The sequence below is a fragment of the Chinchilla lanigera genome, unplaced genomic scaffold (assembly GCF_000276665.1).
Source record: "Chinchilla lanigera isolate Chin_1 unplaced genomic scaffold, ChiLan1.0 scaffold00040, whole genome shotgun sequence".
Classification (NCBI taxonomy): domain Eukaryota; kingdom Metazoa; phylum Chordata; class Mammalia; order Rodentia; family Chinchillidae; genus Chinchilla; species Chinchilla lanigera.
In genome coordinates this window covers 12,810,183-12,836,418 of record NW_004955441.1, presented here as the reverse complement: position 1 = coordinate 12,836,418, position 26,236 = coordinate 12,810,183, and the positions used below count along the sequence as shown (strand labels likewise).

The 26,236-nt window shown below is 45.9% G+C and overlaps 1 protein-coding gene across 2 annotated transcripts in view; it reads right to left on the bottom strand.

Annotated features, from left to right (window-relative positions):
- The window catches only part of Prkce (protein kinase C, epsilon), a 499,694-nt gene that overhangs the window by 305,978 nt on the left and 167,480 nt on the right, over nt 1–26,236 (bottom strand). For both annotated transcript variants that reach the window (XM_013517553.1, XM_013517554.1), the window contains one exon: nt 5,075–5,138. In XM_013517553.1, the coding sequence (XP_013373007.1) occupies nt 5,075–5,138 (64 nt within the window). The remainder of the gene's footprint in view (nt 1–5,074; nt 5,139–26,236) is intronic.

Here is a 26,236-nt window from a genome sequence, read left to right as displayed (position 1 = left end):
AACCAGGAATTAATTATGGGCCCACATTACAGAGAGCCGATGAAGGATCCAACTGTTCCTGAACTGGGACCAAAGAAGAGTGGAAAAGCAAAGGATTTGCTACAAAAGGGACTCCTCGGTCACTTGTGGATTAAAAGCTAAGAACTTTAGTTCTATATTTTTTAAAAGGTTTCTTAAGAAACAAAGTAATATAAAAAGAACAGTGGGGGAGGTCACTTCCACGTTGTGATTTCCCCCTCAACCCTCCTTTAGCTCTAAGGCATGTCACTTGCCTTCTCCACGTCCCAGCTCCATGTGAAGGTGATAGCGTGAAGTACTTGGTTTTGGTTTTTTTTGGTTTTTCTCCAGTACCAGGAATTGAACTCACAACCTTGCGCTTGCCAGGCAGGCGCTGTGCTGCTGAGCTAAATCCCCAGCCCCTGCGTGAAGTACTTGATAAAGCTAAAACTTCTGTTAAGTGTTGTCTTCCAAGAACCAAGCAAAGCTGGTGTGATCACATCTGTATCCCTGTGCAATTTGAAAACAGTCCGGGGGAAAGAGGCAAAGATGAGCTAAGATGTCTAAAATATCCCTTCAGAAAGGTTAAGGGATTTAATGGGATCAGCCTGAAGAAGAGAGATTTAATAACTGTCTCCAAATAGATGAAGGGCTCTTATCAAGTGGCTGGTGAGAGCAGGGGACCACATGTTCTCAGTCTGCATTGTGTAGGGATGGGACAAGTCAGGCTCCCATAGAGGAGATGTTTCGGACATTAGAGACCTCAGGACACAAACCAGGGACTCAGGGGTGCTCAAGAATGTCCTTCTGGTAATTACTTCATTTGGGGAAGGGAGAGGAAGAAATAAGACAACAGAGCAACAACATGGCAAGGTCCGAACTCCGAAGAACACAATCTCAGAGCTGCTGCCAGATACAGCATTCCCTACGCTGTCTCTCTCTTACCTTGCCCTGTGCTTGACTCTGGTATGTATGCCATGCCAAGTCAGAAATCTGTCCTTATGGTTTCCCTAAATCTGCTGCCTGCTGCCGCCAAGGGGACTACATAAAACTCTGCCCACCTCTCTGCCCTGCGACCTCCAGGGCCTTTGGATATTTATTGAGCGTCTTATACATGCAAGGACAGTGTACCAAGGCACTATTCTTATATCAAACGTCCCACAGCACCTACTATGGATGCTATTAAGGGTAAGAAATATAAAGCTCCAGACTAGTAAAAATGACAGCCAAGATTTACATCCAGGTCTGATGGGACTCCTAACACTATGCTCCTTCCCAGACTGGACACCGAGCCGTCAGCAGCATGTGGCTGCAGAAAGGATCAGGGGACCGGCTCCCTGTTTCTCACCTTCCGCTTCCAGAATACAGTCCCTCCAGAACTGGGTCTAACTGCATCATCTCTGATGCATGTGTTGCAGAAACCTTTCAGGTTATGTTATGGCTTCTGTGTGCGACTGGAGAAACAACGTGGTGAACCAACATTGCAATGAGGCCTATTTCCTTCTTGTTATTTCTATTGTCAGTTTAGACTCCAAGGATTTCTCCAGATAAGCGCCACATCTGGATGGAAGGCAGGAGAAGAAGGGCCTAGAAGTCCTGGGTCAGCTCTGACATCCTCTTACCTAGAGGCCTGCACATAAGGGTGCACTGCCATATAATTATAAAGAATAAGGAATCATATACAAATGATGTTATAATCAAGGAATAATAACCAATATACACTGCGAGAAATAAGCATCTGCACATTTGAGAATTACATTGCTATTTATGCTTCTGTTACCGGGGCTAATGATGCTTTAAGTACATGCTGAGCCCACAGCACCCTGCTTACTAGACGGCCATGTGGTCGCTATCTCAGATGAAAACAAAACATTAAGACGTACCTGGAATAGGGTGCATATGAGCACTCTGGGAGTAGGTTTGGTAGTCGGGATAACATAAACAAAGTGTCTAGGACCACACCTTTCCAAAAATAACCCATTTCAACTCCTTCTACCTGCTGAAGATGTCAGGCAGCCCTCAAGTGTGATCTGACAGATGTCTATTCAAATTATACCAAAGGATTAAAGCACGTGACCAGAAACGACCCTAACTCTCACCCAGGATACCCCTGTACATCTGGGGTTAGGTTGTCTGGTTCAGCTAAAGCACACACTAGTCAAATCCTATTATGGTGAACTGCACAGGATATGCAAGCAGTGGAATTTTATTAGATGGTTAGAAATCACATTATACCCAGCTCCAGCGGATGTAGACACCCAGGCTTTCTAACAGCCTGTTCACAACAAGAAGAATTCTTTGGCACATCCTAGAAGAAGGGGGTGCAATCACACCATCTCACCCCCACACCTTTCTCTGAACTCTTTGGAATTTGTGTGTGTTCTGAAGTTTACGCCATTGCTAGGAATATATTCTTCTCCATGGATAGGGCTGGAGCGTTGGAGACGGGCGCTTGTTGACAAAATAATAGAGCGGTGAAACTTCAGCTGTGCGTCCTTTCAACCCTTTCACAAAACACAGCTAGGTATCTGCACTCAAGAAAGGGACCTTGGCGAGGCTTTATGATATTAGTCTGTAAGTATAACAGGGCAGCTGTGACAATCACGTTTCACCCAGACCCTTCTCAGGCCGTGCAGGTAACTAACGTGGTTTTTTATTTTCTAGGTCCTCTCTTCATTCTCTCAGCCCTTCCAGAGCTGATACCACCTCTGGGCCAGGAGCTCTCACTATCCTGGCAATGGACTGCAGACAGATGGGTCCAACACAAGTGGAAAACAACAAGATCAGCTTCGAGGAAGGGACTGCTGAAAGTCTACCCATCACCCACAGAAAAGATCTCAAGTCCAGGAACAGCAAGGAAAAAAATAATGGAAACATGGCTTCTTTTCTTCAGAGCAACACATGCTAGCACTTTACGGATTCTGGCATGTGTCAGCATTTCTAAAGTAAACTCTATTTTCTTTAGATGAAGGAGATTAAAAAAAGACTCAGAATTTAACCCAGTGAAAAGTGCTTTGGCTATTCACATGCAATAAACCGTAGAACCAAAAAGAAAAAAAATCAATTGCTTCTGATTTATTCATTCATTCATTGTCCATCTCTTTTCCCTTTAATGTTAAAAAAAAAAAAAAAGATGTCTTCTATAGTTTTGCAAGTCGTTAATCTTTATGGAGAAAAAAGAAAATAACCCAAACCTGCCATTGGTTGCCCAGCATCCTGGCACAGGGACTGCATGCTTAGTTAAGATTATGGAAGGAGAAAAAAAATACTGAGTTTTGTCCATCAAGTGTTTAACCAGTGTTTACAGTCAGAGATCACTGTAAAACCTTAAGGCTGGTGAATCTTGAACACATATTCTGCTTAAAACAACTATAAGACTGTACCTTACTGGTTGATTTTTTTAAGACAGATTCTTGCTATGTTGCCCAATCTGGCCTCCAATTCCCAGACTCAAGCAACCATCCTGTCTCAGCCTCCTGAGTGGCTGGGATTATAGGCATGTTCCACTGCATCTGACCAGGTTGCTTTATTTCTTAATCTCAGTAGTGGATTCCTGGTGCTCATTTTACTTCTCTCTGGGCCCCTTTGTAGGTGTTAGATATTTCGTACTAAATATTGCTTACTCTATTCTGGGCTCTTCAGTACTGAGAACAGAGAAAGGAAGTTGGAAGGGGCAGAATACAATTGCAATAAAGAGCACAAACTGTAAGCAACCAGTTTGGAAAGGCTGTTTAAAGCTTCGAACCTGTCTTGAATCACCGATATCTACTAAAAGAGGGCTCAGTTCCGGCATGATCCCCATATGCCCACAATTATTCTCTCATTCTGAACACCCGCTGGGATTGGCAATGAGCCGAATGAAAGTCACCAGGCACCACTGTCAACTACTGTATCGTTCAAACAGCACCTTTGATTTTGCCTCCAAACGCTTTCTTCTTGTCACCAAACCTTCACGTGGAGACCACGTGTGGGGCTGGCACTTTGTTTTTGTCAACCACAGTATTCTGGGCAGGTGTTGTGAAAAAGGGCTGGGTTTTTCAGCCAGAAGAGCTTCGGGAGCTAAGTGCCTGTCTTCCTCCCTTGGGACACCGCCCCCGACCAGCATTCTGTCTCATTGCCAAGAACGAGCTATGATTTCCCAATCTTTGTGCCACCTCATTAAAACCAACATTATGGGTGGGTGTGGTGGCTCCCAGCTGTAATCCCAGCACTCAGGAGGCTGAGGCAGGAGGATCGCCGTGAGTTCAAGGCCAGCTTGAACGACATAGGGAGACCCTGACTCAAAAAATAAAATAAAATAAAATAAAGTAAAACAAAGTCAATATTATTTCCTCCTGCCCAGAGAGAAGAAGAGGAGAAAGATAGTTCCCAACCTCATCTGCCATGACTTCCTTGCTCCTGTCTCAACGAGGTTTTATTTTCTAACCTTCCTATGTGCTCTGACTGTCGATCCTTAACACCCAACATAAAGCCTGAAAAGGTATCAAGCCTGAAAAAAAATCAAAGGAAGAGGGTGTAAAAAAGAAGAGAGAAGGAAAATCCAACCATCACCGAAAAGCCATATGCTGTCCAAGCAGCCAGTGGGGAGCAGAGTTTCCTTCACCCCATTATTCCTCTTTAAGAGCAGGGGGCTGTCTGTGGAGAGAACTGGTAAAACAACCTGTAAGTGCTCTAAAGAAGTAAGAGTCTGAAGTTTCACACTTTATTTTTTTCATTCCCAAATACCGTTAGACCAACTGGTCTTACTTCCTTCTCACAGCGTACACACAAACCCCACACAGCCTCCCGGGAGAAGCTGCCACTCCGGCAAAGCCTGCCCTACACACAGTGCGCAGAAATTCCTGCTTTGTTGGCCTCACTTGGTAAGTCAGAAATCTTCCCTCTGTTCCACCAGTTAACAGATGGCTGGTCCCTTTTGGTACACAGGCATAGCATCTTCAAAATAACCTTCTGCTGTAAAGTATGCCAATTAATTAAATGTCACTGTGATACGTCCCAGCCAAGAAGAGAAAGGAGAGACCCAGCAGACAAAGGGTCAACAGAAAAAAAACAAAGATGAGAGGTCATGCTCTCCTACCTTCACCTGATGACCCTGAGAGATCGATGATCACATACACTTTGCCTTCTGGCTCCAGATCAATCTGCAATTAAGAAAATGACAAGTGATTCTGTTAGTGCATTCTGTGGGTAACCTGAGAGTTCCACAGCATTTCCACCCCAGACTGGTAAAACCCAGAGTCAGCTCCATGCAGTGTCTCAGCCCACAGTGTGTCAAGCTACAGGTAAATTAGGACTGAAGAAGAATCTTCACACTGAATGCCTACTGTGTGCCAGATGCACTACTACTTATGCAAAAAATAGCACCGTCCCAGCGGTTCTCAACTGGGAGTGGCTCTGCTCCTAAAGGGATTCTTGGCAATCATCGGGAGCTGTTTTAGACCATCATGACTGGCAGGACAGCGCTGTGCATAGCATCCAAAGGGTAAAGGCCAGCGAAGTGCTAAACGTCCTACAGTGTACAGGACAATCCTCCCAACAAGGAATCATCCAGTCAAACATGTCAGTAGTGTAAAGGTTAAAAGACTCTATGTTATCCCCCTTTTACAGGTAAGAAAACCGTGCTCCTCCAAGTTCCAAGTAGCTGGCAATGCTGAGATTCAATGCTAAGACCAGACAAACTCATAGTCTTTAGTCTAAACAACCTGCTCCCAGGGGAAATAAGAAGTGAAAGATAGCATTCCTGCTCTCTGGGTGTTTGCAATCTTATCAGGGAGTTAGAAAAACAGAACAGTGCTGAACCCAGATTAATACAGAGAGCAACTGGTATACCCCAGGAACCCGAGGTATAGAAAAGCATCCTGGGAAGTCTTCATGGGCAAAAAAGGGAAGGCATTCCATGTGGAGGCAACAGAAACAAAGGCTCACAAAAGGCATGAGCACCTGGTGCCCACGTTCAGGTGGTATGCTGGTTGCACGTGTTTGCAAACCCCAAATTCCACCAGGATTGCACAGCGAGAGTCCATGCAGTTACCTGGGTACCAGCCACCTCCACCCAACCCAACTTGCCCCCAACCCAGCCAACTAGCTCTGCTGTACAGAACCAGCCTGATGAAATTGCACAGAAGGATGAAATCGCACAAAACACCAGAGGGCTGAGCTTCTTGTCTTTGGAAGGTCTGAATTCTCTTTATGGAAACCATGTTCTCTATAAGACAGAGTAGCAACTCGGAAACCCTGGATCACCAAGTCCTCGTTAGCCTCTCCTGCCTCCATAACCCATCTGTCCACACAGAACTTTAACTGGCTCCTAAGTGCCAGGCTTTCTCCCCTGGCAAGCTGTGCGTTCGTTGAGGGCAGGAACCACTACCCTCCTCCCTTGTTTTGTTCCGTTGTCCCCAGAAAAGAGCAGACAAACGTGTAGCAAGTAACACGCAGGCAGTCTGGTGGAACCTCCTCCCCTTCAAGGTCAAGGGCAATCACCACTTCTCTCTGCAGCCTTTCCAGACATGTCCAGTCAGAATCCACTCTCCCGTCCTGTGTTCTCAGTGCACACCAGGCATGTGCTCGTCATGGCTTGGCCTAAACTGTAACACACTGTTTATCTTCCCTGCGAGTCAGAAGGTGTGATAGCCATATTTGCATCCTTAGCTCACTGTCTTTTGGTTAGGAAATACCCAGGATGTGTGTGTACACATAACAAAAGGCTCTATGCTCAGGACCTCCAGAACTGACTGTGGGTCACTCCCCGCTCCAAGCCTGCCTCTCCAGGGAGGGAAGCAGGCACATACTCTACACTCAACGGCATTTAAGGGAGGGGGAGGGAGTCAAGGTGGCTACCATGAATGCCACACACACCTACCCAAAAGGCAAAGAAGTTCAACCTGAACTGATACTGTCCAGCACCCTCCCGCCCCACCTCACGCCGTGCACAATCCACGCATCCAAAGCCACACAGGAGTCCCACTGCATTGCCACATTTCGTCTTTAATGGTTGAGGGTGCTTATGGTTTCCCCTAAAATTTTGTTTCCCTCTGAAGAGCTCTCCCATGCTTCACGGGTGAGGCCACTGGTACAGGAAGCACGAGAGCATAGTAACATCAGCACTGCTCCCCAGGTCCCTCTACAGGAGCTGTCACCTGAGTCTGGGGTCCAGATGGAAGCAAATGGCCAACCTGTGATTTCTCAAGATGACTTTTCTCACCCCATTCCATCCTGAGAATCCACCATGTGAAGTTTACGGTTAAAGAAAACGTTCCCCAGAACTCTCAGTACCACTAGTACCGACCCTGCCGCAAGTGCAACCAGCGCCTGCCCTGAATTACAAACAGGAAAACCAAGCATCGGCCCTCCTGAGCAGAGCCAAACCAGAATCCAGTCCCTGCCAAAGTTCAAAAATATCAGGGGCCCTCTTGCCCCAGAGCATGGAATTTAAATAATGTATGCCTTTTAGAGATTAGATCATCCCTCCTAACCCCTCCGGCAAAATGAAACACTTTCTCATATCCTCCAAGTCAAAGATTTCCCACGGCTGTGGGCTTTGTTGGCGAAGCACAATGCTATCTGTGAAAAGCAGGGAGGGAGGCAGCAAAGGAGTGAGCTGGGAAGCGAGGCTGGTGGAAGGCAGGCAGCGAGCCTATCTTTGCAAAAGAGAAGTAAGAGAGCCCGTGGCAGGGAGGACAGGTCATTGACAATAAAATGTATTAGGATATTAACATTCAAGATAGCAATCAGAAACCATTTGAGTACCCACTGCTGCTTCAATGCCGGTAAAAAGCATTTTCCAACAGAAAAAAAGAAATTAAGCTATTAAACATGCCAAAAGCAACGAGGAGCTCTGCAGCCTAAGCAGATGGCCGCGGAGTGCTAGCCAAGCCCCAGCCCGCCGAGCAAGGAGGCTCTGAGAAGCCATCCAGGGTAGCAGGGCTTTAGTCTCCGTGACTGGCGGCGTCGCCAAGTATAAAAGGGGGTAGAGAGCGGCGCCAGTTCACAGCCAAATTCGTTTTAGCACAAATTCTGATCACCTTGCACAACACTGTGACTTTTCCCCGGGCACCAGTACCAGGCAGCTGGAACTACCTAAAAGTTGACCCACCACCTCCTCCTGGATATTCCCAGGGTCCGTTCTGAATGCACCCTGCACTCCAGGGTCCCCCCAGTTGTCCCCAAAGGGGTTCTATGTACTAAACCTTTTCAGACATCATACCTTTCCGTGACAGTCTCTCCAGCAACCATTTGTTTTCTTTGACTATGATCCTTTTTCAAGTTACAGTGCCTTTGGCTGCCCCTCCAGTTAGGGCCAGCAGCCAGGCTGTCAAACAGTGGGGCAGGCAAACACAGCCTTTAGAGTCAGACCAGGGCTGAATCCAATTTTATCCCTTACCTGCTGGTAATTCCTGACTCTGCGAGCTGTGGCTTCCTCGTCTGTGACATGGGCTGTGGTGGAAATCCCATGAGATATAATGCAGAGCGCTTGGCACTCAGGGGTGTACAGTATGTCATGGTTAAGACTGAGCTGCCTGGCTAGGTGGCCCAAAGCTAGCAACTGCCCTCTTAGAAGCCTCAGCTGCCTGTCAGTGACATGGAGCTAGTATCAAGACCTATGTCGTTTGGGCTGTTGTGGGAGTCCCTGACAGCACTGACATAAAATCCTTAGCACGTGCCTGGCACAGAGTCATTGCTAGTGCTTACCATTAAAAGTCCAAGTCTTTAAGCCTTCTGCTCCTTCATCCAACGGTCTTTCTACTATAACAAGTTTCTCCTAACAACAAAAAAAGGCACGTGGCAAGCTGATAATTATTAGTACATGTTATTCTAGGATATCTGCCAAATGTACAGTGGTCTTGTGAAGATCAAATAAGGGACCAAGGTATGAGGCTTGTACCCAGCCTGGGGGACCACAGGGGCAAGCCAGGCCTCACACCTGGGCACCAGAAGGCCCAAGCTGCTCGTGAGGGAAAGGGAAGGGAAGGTGACCTCAGGTTCTCCGAGCCCTTACGGTGACGCAGACAGTGGGTTGGGGGCTTTACTTGCTTTGGTTCACTTACCCTCCTCTGAGGCTGGCAATAGTCTCTACTTTCAAGATAAGAAGACAGGTACTGAGAGCTTTCCAGCCGGCATGCCCCACCCGATCTGACCAGACATATAGACAGAGGACTCAGCGAGAGGTCACTGTCACACTCAGCCACCGCTACGCCCCAGCACGCACACACCTGGCCGCGGAATCTTCTCTGACAGCCTGTCCCAGGCAGCTGAGCTCAAAATACTATACAGTGAAGTAACAAAACTACTTCAACTTACTAAGTCACTTTATGAAATAACACTACAAGCCCAAATGTGATAATTAAATAAGAAAATTTACATGTCTGCTTAATGACAACCAACGTCTGTCTTCACAGGCACACACATGTGGGTAGGTTGAAAGATATTATTGATAATCACTGTCTTTCACGCGAAGTTGCATAAAGGCATGTAACATCTGATACACACAGGTTTGGATTCAATTGGCTACACGTGGCAGGCACAGGAAGTGGAATTAGCACTGCCCTGACCCGCTCCCCCGGACAGTGTCCCATTGTCACTCATGTAGTTCACAATCCAGTACTGCACAAGTGAGTCATGAAAAATATGCTAAAAATCATATAATAATGTTACAAGTTTGCAATCTCATGGAGTCGCATTATGAGCTATCCGGGGCTGCACATGGATTGGACACTGCTGTGAGGCAGTAGGCATTAGCGCCATGGGGTACTAGTAAGGGCATCCCAGCCGCCCGACTCCAGGGACTGTCATGCACACCTCGTCTCTTGGAATGTGTCCCATAGCAGGGCAGCCTAGAGGGGACTGGCAGAGTCCAAACTTGCACCCTCAGCTCCTGACCGTCCATCTGATACTCCTGCCAGCACAGCACAGCTGCCCAGTGGGAGCTCTGCCAACCAGATTAGCAAAAGCAGAAGGATGCCATGCTGTGCTGTTACTGGCCAGCCACTTATACACAATTGTCAGTCCGCAGTGATTTACAGGTGTCACATGCCTATGTTTTGGGAGGTATCGGGTTCAAAGGAAGGAAGATCAGAAACTGAACATCAAAGTCAGGTTTCCTCCTAACTAACCACAGGCTCAACTTTCACCCGAGACCTCTAAGCAAACCTTACAAGCCCATTGGCCACACAAGCCCAGTGTGAGTTTCACTTCCCTTTCCCGCTGTCCGCAAGCATGAAGAGTGAAGGCAGGCTGCAGCAGGAAGGATGTCAGGAGAAGATGGATCCAGAAAGGAGAAGAGAAGGAGAGGCATGTGCTGGCCATATTCCAACAATGAGATAGATCCTAGAACATCGAATATTTGTGTCTTTTACTTTGTTACTTGGGAGGAGGGTGAGGACTGACCCAGGAGGTGGAAGGGGAACCATAAAGATAGAAGACATAGGGATTCCTTCCCAGAGAGGAAGATCCACTACTCAAGTCTTGCGCCCCCTTCACTGGAGGCCATTCTCCCAGACCTCGGGCAACTCCACTCCTCAGGCCGCTCGCATGGGAAAGGCAAGTTGGATGGAACAGGGGGCATTTGGACAACGAACATCCTCCTGGCTTCAGCCTGTGGGAGGGCGCTTCAGTGGCAATGTTTAAGTAACTGCTGCGTGTTGATTTTGCAGGTACCGTCTAATTTAATGAAAGGCTCTTCATGTAAGGAAGAAGTTGCTGCTCACTGGGTGGACTGATAAAATGGCAGAGAATATAGGGTTTGTGTAAATATTTTCAGGGTTCCACTCTGACAACAGGCTCATGATAGCACTTGTTTTCATGAAGCGAGTGGGAGGAGGACTGTTTCCTCCTCCAACACCTTGCACTGCAGGGCGAAGTGTCATGCAGGATGGGGCCTAATTAGCATGTGGGGGGGATTAGTAGCTATTGAGTAGACACTAGCTGCAACAGTAGTTACCTGAATGTACACATTCGGCCAAGCCATGTACTTTCAATGGCTGCACCTAACTGTATGTGGACTCTACCTCAATGAAGTAGTCTGGTTCTTTTTTTGAAGGAAATAAAGAACTCCTCACTTCACATAAGGATTCTTCCACAAGTTTGCTTTAAATAACATATCATCTTCCCACCCTCAGAGCATTTAAAATTTCATATTCCATTTTTAAAAATAAAAGAACTCATTCAGAGTTTTTCAAGCGCACATCTGTCACACAACATAATGTACACCTACCAGTGTGGGAGCACACATTCACACACCCACCCACGCGTGCAAACACACTCAGGCACACAGCTGAGCCACCTTCTTCTGTCGTCTGTGATAAAAATACAATAATAGCAAGAAAAACACATCCAAAATGTAGGTTCAAGAGTCTACTGAATTATTTAAATCCATCTCCGTATGCGTGGATCTCCACTTACTCATGGATAACTAGAATAAATGCTCTAGAACCTTTTTTAATGATCTTAATCACCTAAATACGTGTGAATAGGGGCCTGCTTCCACAAATTGATCATCATATGGTAGATCATTGCACAAGGGCTAAAAAAGGAACAAAGAAGATCAAAATGTACTGACTGATATGAAATTATCTCTTGGATATATTAAGCAGGCAAAAAGCAAGCATAATGTGTTTGCTGCCATGTGAAAAGAAAGGGTCTCTATGTGGGTATACGCACACACATACACACACTTAGTGTACAGACGGGTTATCTGCAGCTTGGAGTCTCAGTCCACAAGAGATAGGGGCTGCCTCAAGAGATCAACACTAAGGAGAGGACCAGAAATCAGAAGAGGGTCTTACGGTTCACTCTAAGCCTTTTTAACCATTTGTATTTAAAGAGTGGTCCAAGATAACTTCTTACAAAGTTTAAGTGAAGACCTTTTCTTAAAAATAATAAAATGACCCCTTAACTTCACCAGCTTTTTCTAACCTGTGATTCCTCAGAATGTAGCTGGCTTCCATTACCAGACACGTCTTAAATAAATGCCCCTTGAATCTGGCCAGCACATTGCTTTCCCATCACCCACTGCCAACCAGGTCATGAGTATCAACTGAGCGACCATCACCTCCTTGTCTGGACCAAAGGTCTGTGTTACACATCCCAGCTCTTCACAGGCCACAGATGGGATAAACTCAGGGTAGCACCCGTTTCTCCTGTTCAGTAGGGCTCAGAAATGATCCTGAGGCATTGGTTTCCTCTGATGACAGAGGTGGCTGAAAACAAATAACTGCATGTGTATGCAAATACTTTCCTGAGCTCAGAAAATTTCCAAAAGCACCCAAACCGATATTGAGAGCATGTAATAGTTTACAAAGCTTTATCCGGTCACAATAATGCAGTCTTTCTGTCTTCTTTGAGGGAAGTGGTAGTACATGATGACATATCCTAAGAGGAGGTGGTGAGCCCAGACAGAAAGAAATGCAGCTGCTTACCCAGGCATTCTGAAGCGAAAAATTCCCTGCTATCAATCTGTACTTTGCAGTTTGCATTTTGTTCTAGAATGGTCTCTCTCCTTGAGTGTATTTAAATGTGTTTTATTTTACATTTCCTGTTTCTCTCACTACGTCAAAATAGCTCAGTGGTAGAGAATAAAGTCTTTGAAGTTAGCCTAGCCGAGTTCAGATCACAGCTCTGCCTATTATAAGATGTGTGGCACTTGCTTTGACTTCCTCATTTTATAAAGTGAGAGCATCACTGCGATGCAGGGAGGATTTAACACAACGGTGGAGCTCTTGGAGCCAAGCCTAGCACACAGCTAGCTGCCTACAATTGTTAAGTACCAGGCCACGTTGCTGCTTCTCACCAGGACTGAGCACCTCAACGCCAAAGCGACATCCTCCTTTTGAGGGCTCCACCGTTCTTGATCCAGGAATGGACACAAGACAGATAATCAGTAAAGACTCTCAGATGAATTAATGAATCTATGTCGAACAGGGAGACAGGTTCAGTTGGCAGCCCAGGATTTTGTGACCAAAAATATCTTCATGCCTGGAGTTCGCTGTTCGGTAATATTACAATCCAAGAGAACTATCACCACTCCTTTCACCACCGGCTAGCCCGCTCACAAAAATGTTTAATGCTTGACTCCCTCCAAAATCTAAAACATGATCATGGTTATGCGCCCTTTGAGCTCCTTAGGAAGAGACTGTTTGATTCATGATACTCATCACAACTCTGATAACTCTGCTTTACTGAGCACATTACATTGTTATCTATACCTTAAAGGAGACAATATCCTTATTCTCATGGGTGATAAGACCGAGTCTTGGGAATTGAAATGGCGTGTCCACTGCCTCTGACCCTGAAGAAGAGAAGCATGGATGAAAACTGGGCTTTCCAACGCCAGACCCAGTGCTCCCAACTGTTCCCCTGGGGCCTGGCACACCGCCCGGCAAGCAGCATGTGCTCTGGGAAAGCGTGGAAAGAACACACTGTGAGCTGCTCCTGAAGCCCACTCTAAGAGCTGTGTGGATAACTGTACAGAGTTGGTTCTTGGACGTACAAACAAACAGTGAAAGTGAAGCCCTTCTGTTGCCCTCCTGGAGCTCTTAGTTCAAAGCAGACTAAACCCACAGTAAAACAGCTGAGCCGCTCAAGCAATGGGAACAGGTATGATGCAAGCTGCCCAACTTTGGGGAACAAATGCTTTTCAGGGACCACCACTCCTTATGGTGATATCTGGAATATAGAGTCCTATTTGCTATAACTTTTCTTTATATAGACAGAACCATATCCTCTGAGGAAAAGAAGTTTTTTTAAAAAAAATTACAGAAGCATGAAATTTAAGAATGACAAGCAACTTGCACAATGAAATGCAAACTAAAAGAAGAGTAAGATTTTTTTCTTTTTTTTTTTTCCTACCAAAATGACCAAATTTTCTCTTAAGGTATGTATTTCAATGTCATGTATTTATTAAAATATAACCAAAACTATCATGACGTGTTCAGTTTTAAGAAATCAAAATCTAAATTTCTGCTTGTGACAGAAGCAACAGCTCTTGGCCCCATCACTGCCCAGAGGGAACAATTATATTAATTCCTCTTTGGGTTTTTCTAGTAGTCACTGCCATACCCTTAAATAAAATACTTGTATGCCAATGTTCTGGTTTCTTATTTGGGATGTTCTCTCTCGCCTTGCTGATACATGAGGATTTAGTTCACTCGCCACCTTCCTCTACTTTCACTTTCCACAAAATAATTAGCTATCACAATGACCAGTTCTTGGGATGGGAATGTTGCTCCAGGGGAGGGCACTTGCCTAGCGCCTGCGAGGCCCTGGGTTCTATCCCCAGCATGGGGGCATCCACCTCCTTCTCTATTCTACAACCACAAAAACTAAATAAAGCCATTTAAAGTGTCAGCTCCTTGTTCCATCCTCTATAGACAATCAGTGGCAACTGGCTCCCCACACTGTACCTAGAGGACATTGGCGCCTCCAGCACTCCCCACCCTCTGTCTGTCTCCCGACTCCCCGTACCTCTGCCATTTGTGTCTTTACTGTGGGACAGTCCTTCCTGTAGCCATACTTAAGTTCCATGTTTTATTTATACATTGGTTCTAAAATCTGAAAACTAATTAATAGCATTTACACATTACAGTTTTACTGTAAATTGTATTAGATATACTCTCTTTTGCTGGGCCAATGGGACAACCCACATGCCATTCAATGGACAATATACCTAGCATCAAGTCCAAATGGAACCTTCATTTTTCATTCTACTAATTGCCTTTATCAGATCTTCACATTTTCCTAGGATCCTTTACTCTCAGGATGTGCCCTCCTGGAGCCCGTCACTGTCCTTCCTCCCTCACCAGGCCTGACTGCTTCCTAGCGCTGCACAGTTACAGTGCAGCACATCTCTGTGGTAGCCACTGTTGCTGGAATCCATTGCCTTCCTTGTTCTCTGTTAGTTCCTTCTTTTCACTAGTAGAGTGCATTCCGACTGAAATAGTGATTAAGAGTGAGTAGAAAGCCAGTTTTCTAAGAACTTGCACTTCTGTCCTTACACATTATTCATAGCTGGACCACATATAATAAATGCTACATATAAAAATCAGAACCTGTCACCTTTCTTTAACAGTAATACTGCCAATAGAATGATGTCAGCCTGACTACTGTTGTTTAGGACATGCTTTAGTTGGCTTGTTTCGTTTTTGCTCTCTGGAAATCATGGGAGCTTTTGTACTTTAAGGGTTCTGAAATTTCACAATGATGTGTCAGGGAGGCTTCTTTAACTCACTGTGTTCAGTGAAACTGTACTTGTTGGAGATCTTCTTCTAATTGCTCTTTGTTATTGACCTCTTCTCTGATTTAATTCTTCTTTTTCTGAAACTCCTATTATTCAGATGTTGGACCAATAGGACCAACTATCTCTCTCTCTCTCTTTCTCTTTCTTTCTCTCTGTCTCTCTCTCTATATATGAAATATGTTATATATATAGTTTCTTTTATCTTCTTATCCTGTATTCTAGGTGATTTCCTTGACTTGTAATTGCTTCACTGAAATTTTTTTTTTTTTTTGGTTTTTCTCCGGTATCGGGAACCGAACTCATGACCTTGCGCTTGCCAGGCAGGCGCTTTTGCCGCTGAGCTAAATCCCCAGCCCCTTCACTGAAATTATTTTTGACAATGCATTAATCTTCCAAAAATCCTTTCCTATTTTCTTTGATTCTCACCTCTTCTTTTTCTCTCCCTCCCTCCTTTCCTTGCTTTCTGAACATAACACATTTCTAAGGGTACCAGTCCGATTTGCCCCTAGGTTTGGCTGTGGGGCTGTCCCTTATCCTCTGGAATGAGAAATGCTTTCTTCTCCAAAACTAACACCTAGACTGCTTTTCTGGTTCTTCCCAAGCCATTAAACAATTCCTTTTTAAAAGAACCTTCCCACTTCTTTCACCCTGAGAGCCACACAGTCTGGCTCTAGGACCTTCTGCAGGGAGCAGTAGGATACAAAGGTCCATACATAGATCTTCCAACAGGTCCTTGTCTTTAGCTGCACAGCTCACTCCTGCCTTCTGGGATGAGACTGTCTCCCAGTCTGGAGCCCTTCCGAACCCTGCAGAGACACTGGCTCCTCGCTAGGCCCTAACATCCTCTGAACCTGCTGTAGCCTGTGGCTCCTGAGTGCCCCTAGTCTGCTGCACCAGTTGCCACCCTGCCCTCTACTCCTCTCTCAGAAATTCGCCGCAAGTGTGATAACAGCATCTTTCTGCCACTGGGTCATTACAGTCTCTTCCACCCTTCTTCCTTTTCTATGATTTAGATAGAGTCTGGAGCAGACAGAGAAACACACATTTGCTCCAATCCCACCTCGAATGGAAATTCTCAAAACATACCTGTCATCTAAAATACTACGATTTATATGCACACTGCTGCGAGCAAGGGGCAAATAGGCACTCTTACACACTGCCAGCGAAGTGTAAATTGTCACAAAATTGGTAGTGGTTTAGCATTACATAAGAAAAAAATTCCCTTGACCTTGCAATTCCACTTCTGGGAATTTATCCCAAATCACACATGTGCAAAAAGATTTAACTACAAGCATGATCATCACAGCATTTTAAAGAGGGTAAATTTTAGAAACTAATTGTTTAGTAACAGCAAGCTATTTAAATAAATTGTCACATATTCAAATCATTAGATACCAGAAAATCATGGTTAAAAAAAATCTTTAGAATCACATTTAATAAAATGAAAAAATAGTTCCAGTATGGTGTGAAGCATAGGGAGGGGAAGTAAAATTGTTAAGGAATATGTACACTGTGATCTAATTTCACAAAAATAAAATGGGTATGATGTAGGTACATACACAAAGGAAGATAAGGATATCTCACACAGTAGTGAAAGGGTGTGTGACTCTTTTGTGTACGTATATACATAGCTTCTAAACTTTCTATTTTTCTCCTACTTTCTACTGTAATTTGGGGGCTATAAATAAGTAAATCTGTTGTTTTAAGAACATTACCTAACTCAGTCTCCCCACTTACAGATAAGGAAACTGAGGCACAATGAAATAAAGCAATTTATTCAGGTGCCTATGCAAAGCGCCCAGAGCTGAAAGAACTAAGAAATCCTAATTTTCAGTTCTTTAAGGTACAAGTTAAAAAGGAGACAAATTAATTTAAATTTGTCTATTTTTATAGGTATGATTTTTTGTCACATGTCAACACTACCTAATCCTAACTACCAATATGAGTGAGAAGTAGCTTGGTATATTCCTCATTTGGATAGTTTGAACATATTAAGGAAAAGCTCCCCATAAAATATATCAGGTTAGAAATCCTTTGCTGTGATCAAAGGTCCCTCTCTCAGTGATGGCATACCTCCATTTCTGCAGAATGGTTCACATTTGATATTGTGTTACCTTTAAACTACCTTTCATGTCACAAATTGGCATAACCCCATACACTTTATCAATCAGGTCATGGGCAAACATTTCCATTATAATCTGAGTCTACGATGCCTCTCACCTAGCAAGAATCACCATTTTGTTTCCAGTCATCTTTTCCAAAATATTCTCCTATTTCTCTTAGAGGTTCAATAAACAGGAAAAAAGAAAAGTGGTGGTTCTAAAAAAAGAAAATCATAGGTCTCAAATGCATATTATGTACAGTAAAATGGAATTTACTAGGCCAGTCAAAATCAGTGACATTTTATTCCCAATAAAATATTCATCCTTTGACTCTGTGTTGGAGGAAAGCAGCAAATTTTTAACACTTTTCTATTGGTATCAGAATGGTGAAGAAGAGGTACCTAAGAAGTGCGTCACTATTTTCCATGTTTCGGGACAAAGGTGCTTTTACACATAATTGAACAAGTATGTTCCAGTGTTTGACTGGCTCTGCTGTCCTGCGTATGTACGTTTTCAGGCACAATTTACATATGAAACAGGAACTCTCATGTTTTTGAAAATGAGCAACTCTTGTTACCCATTCTGCGCTTGTTTCCTGTTCTTGCTGTTATGAAATCTAGGCGTTTGCAAATGAGGAGGTTAATGCAGCTAGACCCACAAATTAGACTTTCCCACACTGAAGCCCACACCAACATCTCAACCCGAAGGGAAGACACTCACTGAAGTGCACAGCAAAGGACATCTGGAAAACTGCGTGTTCTGCAGGCCAGAATGCTTCCTCCAGGTGTGGCTTTCTAGTCTGGATATCAGATTTCCACATGCCATCTGGGCCAGCCAGACAAGCGCTCTATCATGTGTGATGTGTTACAGACCACATGAGGGGGATTCTATAAGCTCACATCCTGTTTTGAGGACAGTGTAAGGCCATTTACAATTGTTAATTAATTAAGGAGGGGGCAGGGCTTGAAGTAAGTAGAAGAAATAAACCAATTCTCGAGCACAAAGGAAGTTCTCATTCTGAAAGACATCAAAAGAAAATAAGGTTTAAAACCTGCCAGTCTACCTTACACTAATCAATGTCATGCCAATTGCTCAGAGGAGATGTAACTGGAAGCAAAGGCTCAGAGGTGGGAGAGGATTTAAAGTTGATGGGATAACTGTGAGGAGGGTAAGCAGGAGCTGAGGTCAGAGGAAGAGGACAGCAGGTGCTCTCCTTTGGTGTTAAGAGGCACACCGAGCCAGAGCAGAGCTGAGTTTGGACAGAGCGATGGCATACTGCGACTCCCACCTTAAAAGGATCCATCTGGATGCTGAGTGGGGAATAAGTCTTAGGCCCAAGAAAGGGAGCAACAAGGCCACTTAGGGGGCCATCAAACTAACCCAAGCGAGAAGGAATGGTACCTAGGAAGGGGTAGCAGTGATGGCAGTGGCAGTGGTGTGTGTGTGTGTTTGGCGGTGGGTGGTCACAGCCTGCATATATTTTAAGGTAGAGCCAAAAGGATGGGCTGAGGGGTTGCAGATGGGGTGTGAGACGAGGAGAGGATAACAGCAGAGCAGTCTTCTGTCTTGAGCACACTACAGGTGGGCCCTTTGCTGAGCAGAAGCCAGAGAGCAGGGGAGAGTGGGCACGGGCACCAGCGACAGCATCTGCACAGGCTAAGCTCACATAGCCAGGACTTCCTGGATCCGTGAATCTGAACTTCAGGGAAAGGGCCAAGCTTCAGATATGAATTTAATAATCTCCAGAAGATAGATGTATACAAGTCTACAATCCCTAACCCGCAATCCTGACAGCCTAAAAGCTCTAAATGAGGGATTTATTTTTAAAGTCTGGGTTAAAAATTCACCTGACCCAAATTGAGGGTACTTATCATTCATATTTATTCTATGTAATATAAATAATTATACATTTGTGATATGGAAAAATCAGTTTGATCATAAGGAGCTGCCCTATAAAGTACTGAGGATGTTATATGATATAAAAACTATATACTAATCTTCTAAAGTCCGAAAAAAGACTTTCTAAACAAACTTGGCCCTGCAGGTTTGGGGTAGGGGAGGGGGATCTCTAGTTTGAGCCATGAAACTCCAGGAACGAGGACTGACCCCAGCGGCCCTCCAGCACTGAGGTCAGGAGGACAGGAGAGATCTGCCTGGCTGTTTGGAAAGAGCTGGATGCACGGCTCTGACTCCTGTTGCCCTAGGTGGAGTTTGCTGTGACTTCCCTCCTTCCTTCCTCCTAACTCCGACCAAAATACACATTCTCTGCAGCACAGACACATGGCTTCTAAAGGCCCTGGTGTTGTGTTTTGTTTTGCTTTGTTTTAGCTTTCTCTATGTCTTCAAGAGATGGCAGAAAAAATTTATCCCTCCCACTGCTTATACACACAGAGCAGTTGCTCTGAATCCAGCCATAATGCTGATTTCACACACCAGTGAACTACCCTCTGCCCTCTTCACAAGGTGGGGTTTGTGTGGTAAGGAAAAAGTGTACAGTTTCTGTGATGTTTGAAGTTGGCATAAAGACATTTCCTGTCTGTCTGCTGCCACTACTCTAATATATTTGCATGCCCCACCCCCCACCACTTCCCCCCAACACTAACACCCAAACCTCCAAATTGTATCAGGATGAAGTGAGGGGGCCTGTATCAGGGTACCCCAGGTCCTAGGCTTATTGCAGGAAAACCTTCAAGCAAGAGGCTAGTACCTAGACCCCTGCTCCAGGGGCTCTCTTAGGCTAGGGAGCCACCAGATTCCCTCCGGTGTAGCTTCATGGCTTAAGACAAGACCCAGACAAGGATAACAGGATTTAGAGCAGAGGTCAGAGAAGGGAGATGCGGACATGGCAGCTGGTATGGAAGCCATGTCTCTCTGTTCATTCCTGGGAAATAAAAACACTCTGGAGTTGGCAGGTGCACTAAAGACAAGTGACCTTGTACACAGCAAAAATAATAATGAAAAGGCATCCATAGTCCTGAGTCCATCCAGCCCACCAACGAACCCACATTCTTATGCCTTCTCCTGGGGCCCACTGACATGTACCCCAGCCACTGCTGCCCTGGCTGTTCCTTTGTAGATCCCAAAACTCCCCATGGAGACGCAGATCCTTGGCCCATCAACTTCTAAAGAAGACAGGAAAGAAGAGGCAAGAAATATCTATCAGAATTTCTAGGAAACCTTTCATTCAGAAACAAGATGAGCAATACTTAACAAAGAAGAAAAACCGCACAGAGGAAGGGGGTGGTGATAATTAAATACCAACTGGAAAATTGGTCATTTTCTGCTCTACTTCTGGTAAATTTGAAATTTTCCATAATAAACTGTAAAGAAAAGAAGAAAAAAGAGACACAGAAGGGAGGAGATCAGTGAAAGGGGGAAGAAATGGTCAACTTTAATATTCCAACTAGACTGGGATCCCAAGGCTAATTCTAGGTTTTCTTAAAGATCTCCACTGAGAAGCGGGGTCCTTCACATCAGTCCAACCCAAGGCCCCATGGGCACCTGCATCAATGACCCCAGGCTACAACTGCCCACCCTGGGCATCCTCATGCCTCCTGAGGGGCCTCTTGGTCCTCTCAGGCAGATAGAGTGGGTGAGGTTGTTTTAATGCCGTGGTCAGGTTTCACCATGACAAGTGCTTTCCAGAAGAAGAAGTTGATCACTTTATCCTTTTTTCTCTTCATAAAAGTATTTCCCTCACTCCAAAGGCAATGTGTTTACCTTCCATGATTGGGGTGGGAGGAATGGTAATGGAATCAATTGTGTTGGGTAGCGGGGGTGCTACCCTGCTGAAACCTGCAAATGACCGCTGACTCCCTGTGATTGCCTCAAGATGAGCTTAGCCCCAGGGAGCTGAGAAACTTCTACTGGCCCACTCAGCTATGCTTCACAACCAGCCTGAGACACAGACTTAACACCACATGCGACAGAGGCCAGGGCCACCTCTGGGGCCTGCCAACCTCCCAGCAGTGCCAAGAGGCAGTCACCTACCCGTGAGTATGTCCTACAAGGGCCAACCTCAGTCCAGCCCAGGGCACCCAGATGCCACGCCCTCACCCACCTCAGGAGTCATGACCCTCTGGGAGGTCACAGAGGCCCCTGACCAGAGCACATACATCTCAGATGCCTCTGCGGCTGCCAGTAGCAGAGCTCCTTGTGGCCTCGGAGGTGGAATTGGGAAAGAAAGAAAACGCAACCGGAAGAATTGTTATGATACCCGAAGCTCCCTGTCACAGGCAGATGGCAGCTGCTGCCCTGGGAAACCTGAGGCTAGCTGTTAAGCCATGCAGCTGGGGATGTCTGCCACCACAGCCTACTTGTGGCTTCCTTTTCACCCCAGCTTCATTGCTAAGGGTGCAGAAGGAGCTGTCCTGAAGGCTGGCACACACCGTAGTACCCAACTAATCTGCTACGAGAAAATCCACCACCATGTCTCCTAGGAGTCAAGTTGCTCTCTGACTCTTTCGTTCATTAGTCTATCAGGGAATGCAGGTTTCCTAACTTAATGGGATCCAAAGCTTTTCATACTCTGTCTGAGAATGTAAATTCAACAGCTCAGCCATTAGGTGTGAAATACTTCCCAACTCCAGTTTCTATTTGTCCAGGAAAAGCAGAAGGTCAAAGAGGCTGTGGATAAACCTGAGGTGCCCAGGTGTGCAGTGTGAGGCACTGGGAAGGATACAGTTGTCAATGGCAAAGCTCTGCAACCAAGCTCCCAGCCCTGGGAATCTATCCCGATTCTCAGGGCCCGAGCTGATGCCACTTCATTCTATGCCATGTCACCCAGGGCACAGTGCTGGCCAGCAAACAACCTCAGTAGGACGCTGGGCTCTTTGGGGACAGGATTTCATTCTGCTTAATCTCCCTGGGCCTCACATGGTATCTAGCCAGTGGTGTGTGAGGGGTGTTAGCTATAAGGAAATGAGTAGCAGAACCCAAATGAGAAAACTAAATGGATAATCCATTAAATTATGTTTTCTTTTGGTGATTACATTGTCAATTACAGACCCGTTAGTGGCAGATCAGGGTATTTATTAGTGTGAGTTGATATTTTGCATGACAGCATCATTACCAAAATAAAGAGTCAACTCTCCTTATGGAGAAAGAAGGTTAAGAGGCAAACACTCCTCACTAGGGCAGAAAGGAGAAGTTGGTCTTCTGGGAAAGATTTAGCTCCTGATTATACAACACAGAGTGTGTGACACAGATTCATGTCTCTTACCCCACAATACTCCCAAATACTCCCCTACCACCACCTAAGTCACAAAGTCATCTTAGCTAACCAGGTTGAAATTGTAGATTTTAAAACACAAAGATTTCTACTACCCGGAGTTATCCCAGGGCTTCCAAACCGGGCAAAAGCAAAAGAGCAATCATGCAGAGTTGGTGACAGCTGGCAATCCTGTCACTTCCTCATCCAAATCCAGGCTCATCTGCAAGGGCACTAACCCCGCAGCAGAATTTGAGAAGCTCCAGAGGGCTGGCGCCCCAGGCCCTGACATTATCTGCTGGCGCTGCTGGGGAAAGGGTATAGTAGGGACTACTTCTAATTTTTCCCAAGAGCCCACAACGCTTTTCTCCAGGGTTGGCTCAAATTTTATTCTTTGTAAACCAGCTGTTCTTAAAATGCCATAAGACCCTCCCCACAAACTACAAAATGACTTTGCTCTTTTCCCGAGATGACCAGAACAGTTAGCTTCCCTGACTCCATGAGCCGCTGCACACACACAATTTGATATACACAATAACTGATACATGCTGACTTTACATAATAAACAGAAAGAACTTGGAAAGAGAAAGTACTGAACAAATTCCAGAACATTCTACGGCCCATTCTCCCAGGCCCACCAATTGGGGTCCACTATGGGTCCTCCCACACCATGTCCCTCCTACCTAATCGGTCACTAAGCCCCCTCAAGTCCTTCTTCATTATCTGCTCTGCCCCACTGCCTCACCAGGAGTCTCGTTCCCACTCCTAGTGCCCACCCCCACAGCCCACAGCCTGACAATTCCCAGATCTTCCCTTACTTTTCTTAGCTCTAGTCCACCCAGTCTGTGGGAACCCGAATGACCCACTTACAATACAGATACCATCACGGGACACCTTGGCCCGGAACTTCCCTCAAAACCACCCACAGGAAGATAGACTGCAAGTTCAGGCCTAGCCTGGCCAACTTTTTGACTCAGCAACACTCTGTCTCAAAATGTAAACTAAAACATAGCTGAAGATGTAGCTTAGTGTGAAGGCTTTGGGTTCAGTCCCCGCTACCGGGCGCGCACGCACACACACGCGCGCGCGCACACACACACACACACACTCAGTTCCTCAACATGAACACCTATTTTGCCCTGTGCCCTTTGATCACCAGTGTAAATGCTCAGTGCTCTGTCCAGACTCCCTTAGTCCTATCTAGCCCAAGTACTTGCCACATGCCAGTCTCCAAATCAGCCTTCAAGTGGGCTCTGACTGTGTTCCTTTCTGGGGGGAATCCTGACTCCTTGTGCCCTCCCGTCCGGTATCCTCCATCTGAGCCGCTCCTCTGCATTGAGCATCATCTAGGTTACTCTCTTCCCATCTGTATTGCTAGTCTCCAGGTAGGCTCCACAGGTATCTCTGACTCAGGGGCATGAGGCATCACCTACCCTATGGTCCTCCAGCCATCCCTCAGTCCCCAGGGCCTAGCAGAGTTCGTCACCAAAGAGCTTCCTTTTTTCCACACCAGACAGTGATGTTCTGTGGCTTCCTTTACCATGATCATTACTTCAACTTCGCAGTGTTTCACGCTGAGTAAATCCAGACATAAACAGCACTTTGTAAATGCTGCATCGCCTTTCCATCAATCCACTCGTTTCCAACATAACAACGGCAGTGTCCCTACACCCTGGAAGATGAGCGGAGGATACAGGGGACTTGCGGGGTGAGCATCTCAGACTCCATGGACGTGCTGAGCACAGTTTCCCTACCCGCTATGCTGAGGGTGGGTCCTCCAAGCTTTGAGGTTCAGAAATGCTGATTCTGTGAGCTCTTTAAGAAGATGATCCTTAGCACCCCCAGATAAGTTTTCTGTGGGTGAGGGAGCCCCCCAGGCTTCAGCTTGTTGCCAGAGTGAGAGCGGAAAGAGCAGGTTCCTTATCTTCCTTCTATCACTACAGTCCATAGGACTCCAAGCCTCCAGTGCCTCATCTGTAAACTTCTTTTTCATGCTTTCTTTTGGGAGGTGGTCCTTGTTAGCTCATGCATTTTGCATATTTCAAGCCATTAACTTTTTATACTTATTGGGGCTTAAGTTGTCTTTTTAGACAACTTTGTTCCCCCTCACAGTCCTGGGAAGTGAACCCAGGGCCTGAGTACCGCGCTACCTCCCCAGTCTCTTTTATTTTTTATTGTGAGACAGGGTCTCACTGAGTTGTGCGCGACTCAAATGTGCTGTCCTCCTTCCTCAACCACCCAGAGTGTCCTCTGTGAACTCCTACAGGGCTGTGTAGACAGATCTGCAACAATCATGCCCCGACCAGGATGTTCAGAACCGCTGACAACTCAGCCAAAGGGAGCGAAGCCTTCGATTTGAAAAGCTCCCACAGCATTTGTGATCCAAATCAAATCCAAATCAAAGGCCTGTTAATGACCTCACTTCCAAGCAACAAAGTGAAAAGCCTCCAAGTCTGGAACTCCTACTGCCAAGAGTCACCCCTCTTGCTGCCTTTTCACAGCCTTCATACCTAGTCCCCGTTGAAAGTCCCGGCTCGCCCACCCGCTTCTGCCTGGGCCATACCGCCCTCCTACAACACCAGGCCCTCCTCCTTCCACCCGTCCTCGGCACAGTTTGTCCTTCCCAAGCTCTGCCCTCTAAAAAGTCCACATAAAATTGATCTAAACCCTCAGGCCCACTTCCACCTGGGACTGGCACCACTGTCAACACTGCCACCTCGCCTCAACCCTTCTGCTCAGGCCCTGGAGCTTCTGCTATCCCTGCCAGGCGCACACAGAACACTGCTGAGCTCTTAAACACCGCTCCATAAATGTGTATTTGCTGAATTATGTAACACCAAGAAAAACCAAAGCTCCACGATGTTTCTATTGCATTCAGCTGGAAACTTCGCTGAAGATTCAGCCCTTCAGTCAACCTACTTACAATGTCCTCCTTTATTTGCTGCTGAGCTCATCCGAGCCCTGTGAAAGCACTGCATCAAGGGTGCCTCTGCATTCCCCAGACCAGGGGCACCTCCAGCCCCCATTAAACTATTACTGTACAGAGAAACAGCCACTCCAGATCCATACATTATGCAGGCAGGGGTCTGTGGAAGGGGACATGGCCCAAACCCATCTTGATGCAATTATTTCCCTGTGTTGTTTTTTCCCTGTCATCTCACCATTGTTTTTCACTTACCCAGAGAGCTATTCTGAAGCTTTATAGGAAAAATGAATTATGACTTGCTGTACATTCCACACCTCCCAGTGTACCACCACCAGTTTCAAAGCTTTATTCAGTGGCTTAGTCAAAAGATTTCACAAACCAGCTCGGGAAGGAGTGTCATCCAGATCCTGCCCCGGTCCTTCAATCTCCCCCATCTCGTCTGTCCATGCTGTATTCCCCTCGCCCAGACTTTTGTCCCAGGCCCAGGGATGCAAAACCCACATGCTATCCACGAGCCAGCTCAGCAGAGAGCAAGCTGGAGGAGGAGAGCCATCCTCAAACCACAGGCTTGGAGGAAGAGATCAGCCCCTCGGCTCTGTGGGGAAAGCAGTTGAGGACAGCGTGTCCTCTGGGTCCATGATATAGACCCTGACTCATAAGGGTGGTGTCCTCCCTGACTGCCAGGAAGGGAAAGCCGCATTCTGAGGCAGGTGAGATCTCAAGCCACAAGGAAAAGGCACAATACATTATGTGGACGTAAGAGCCAGACTTAC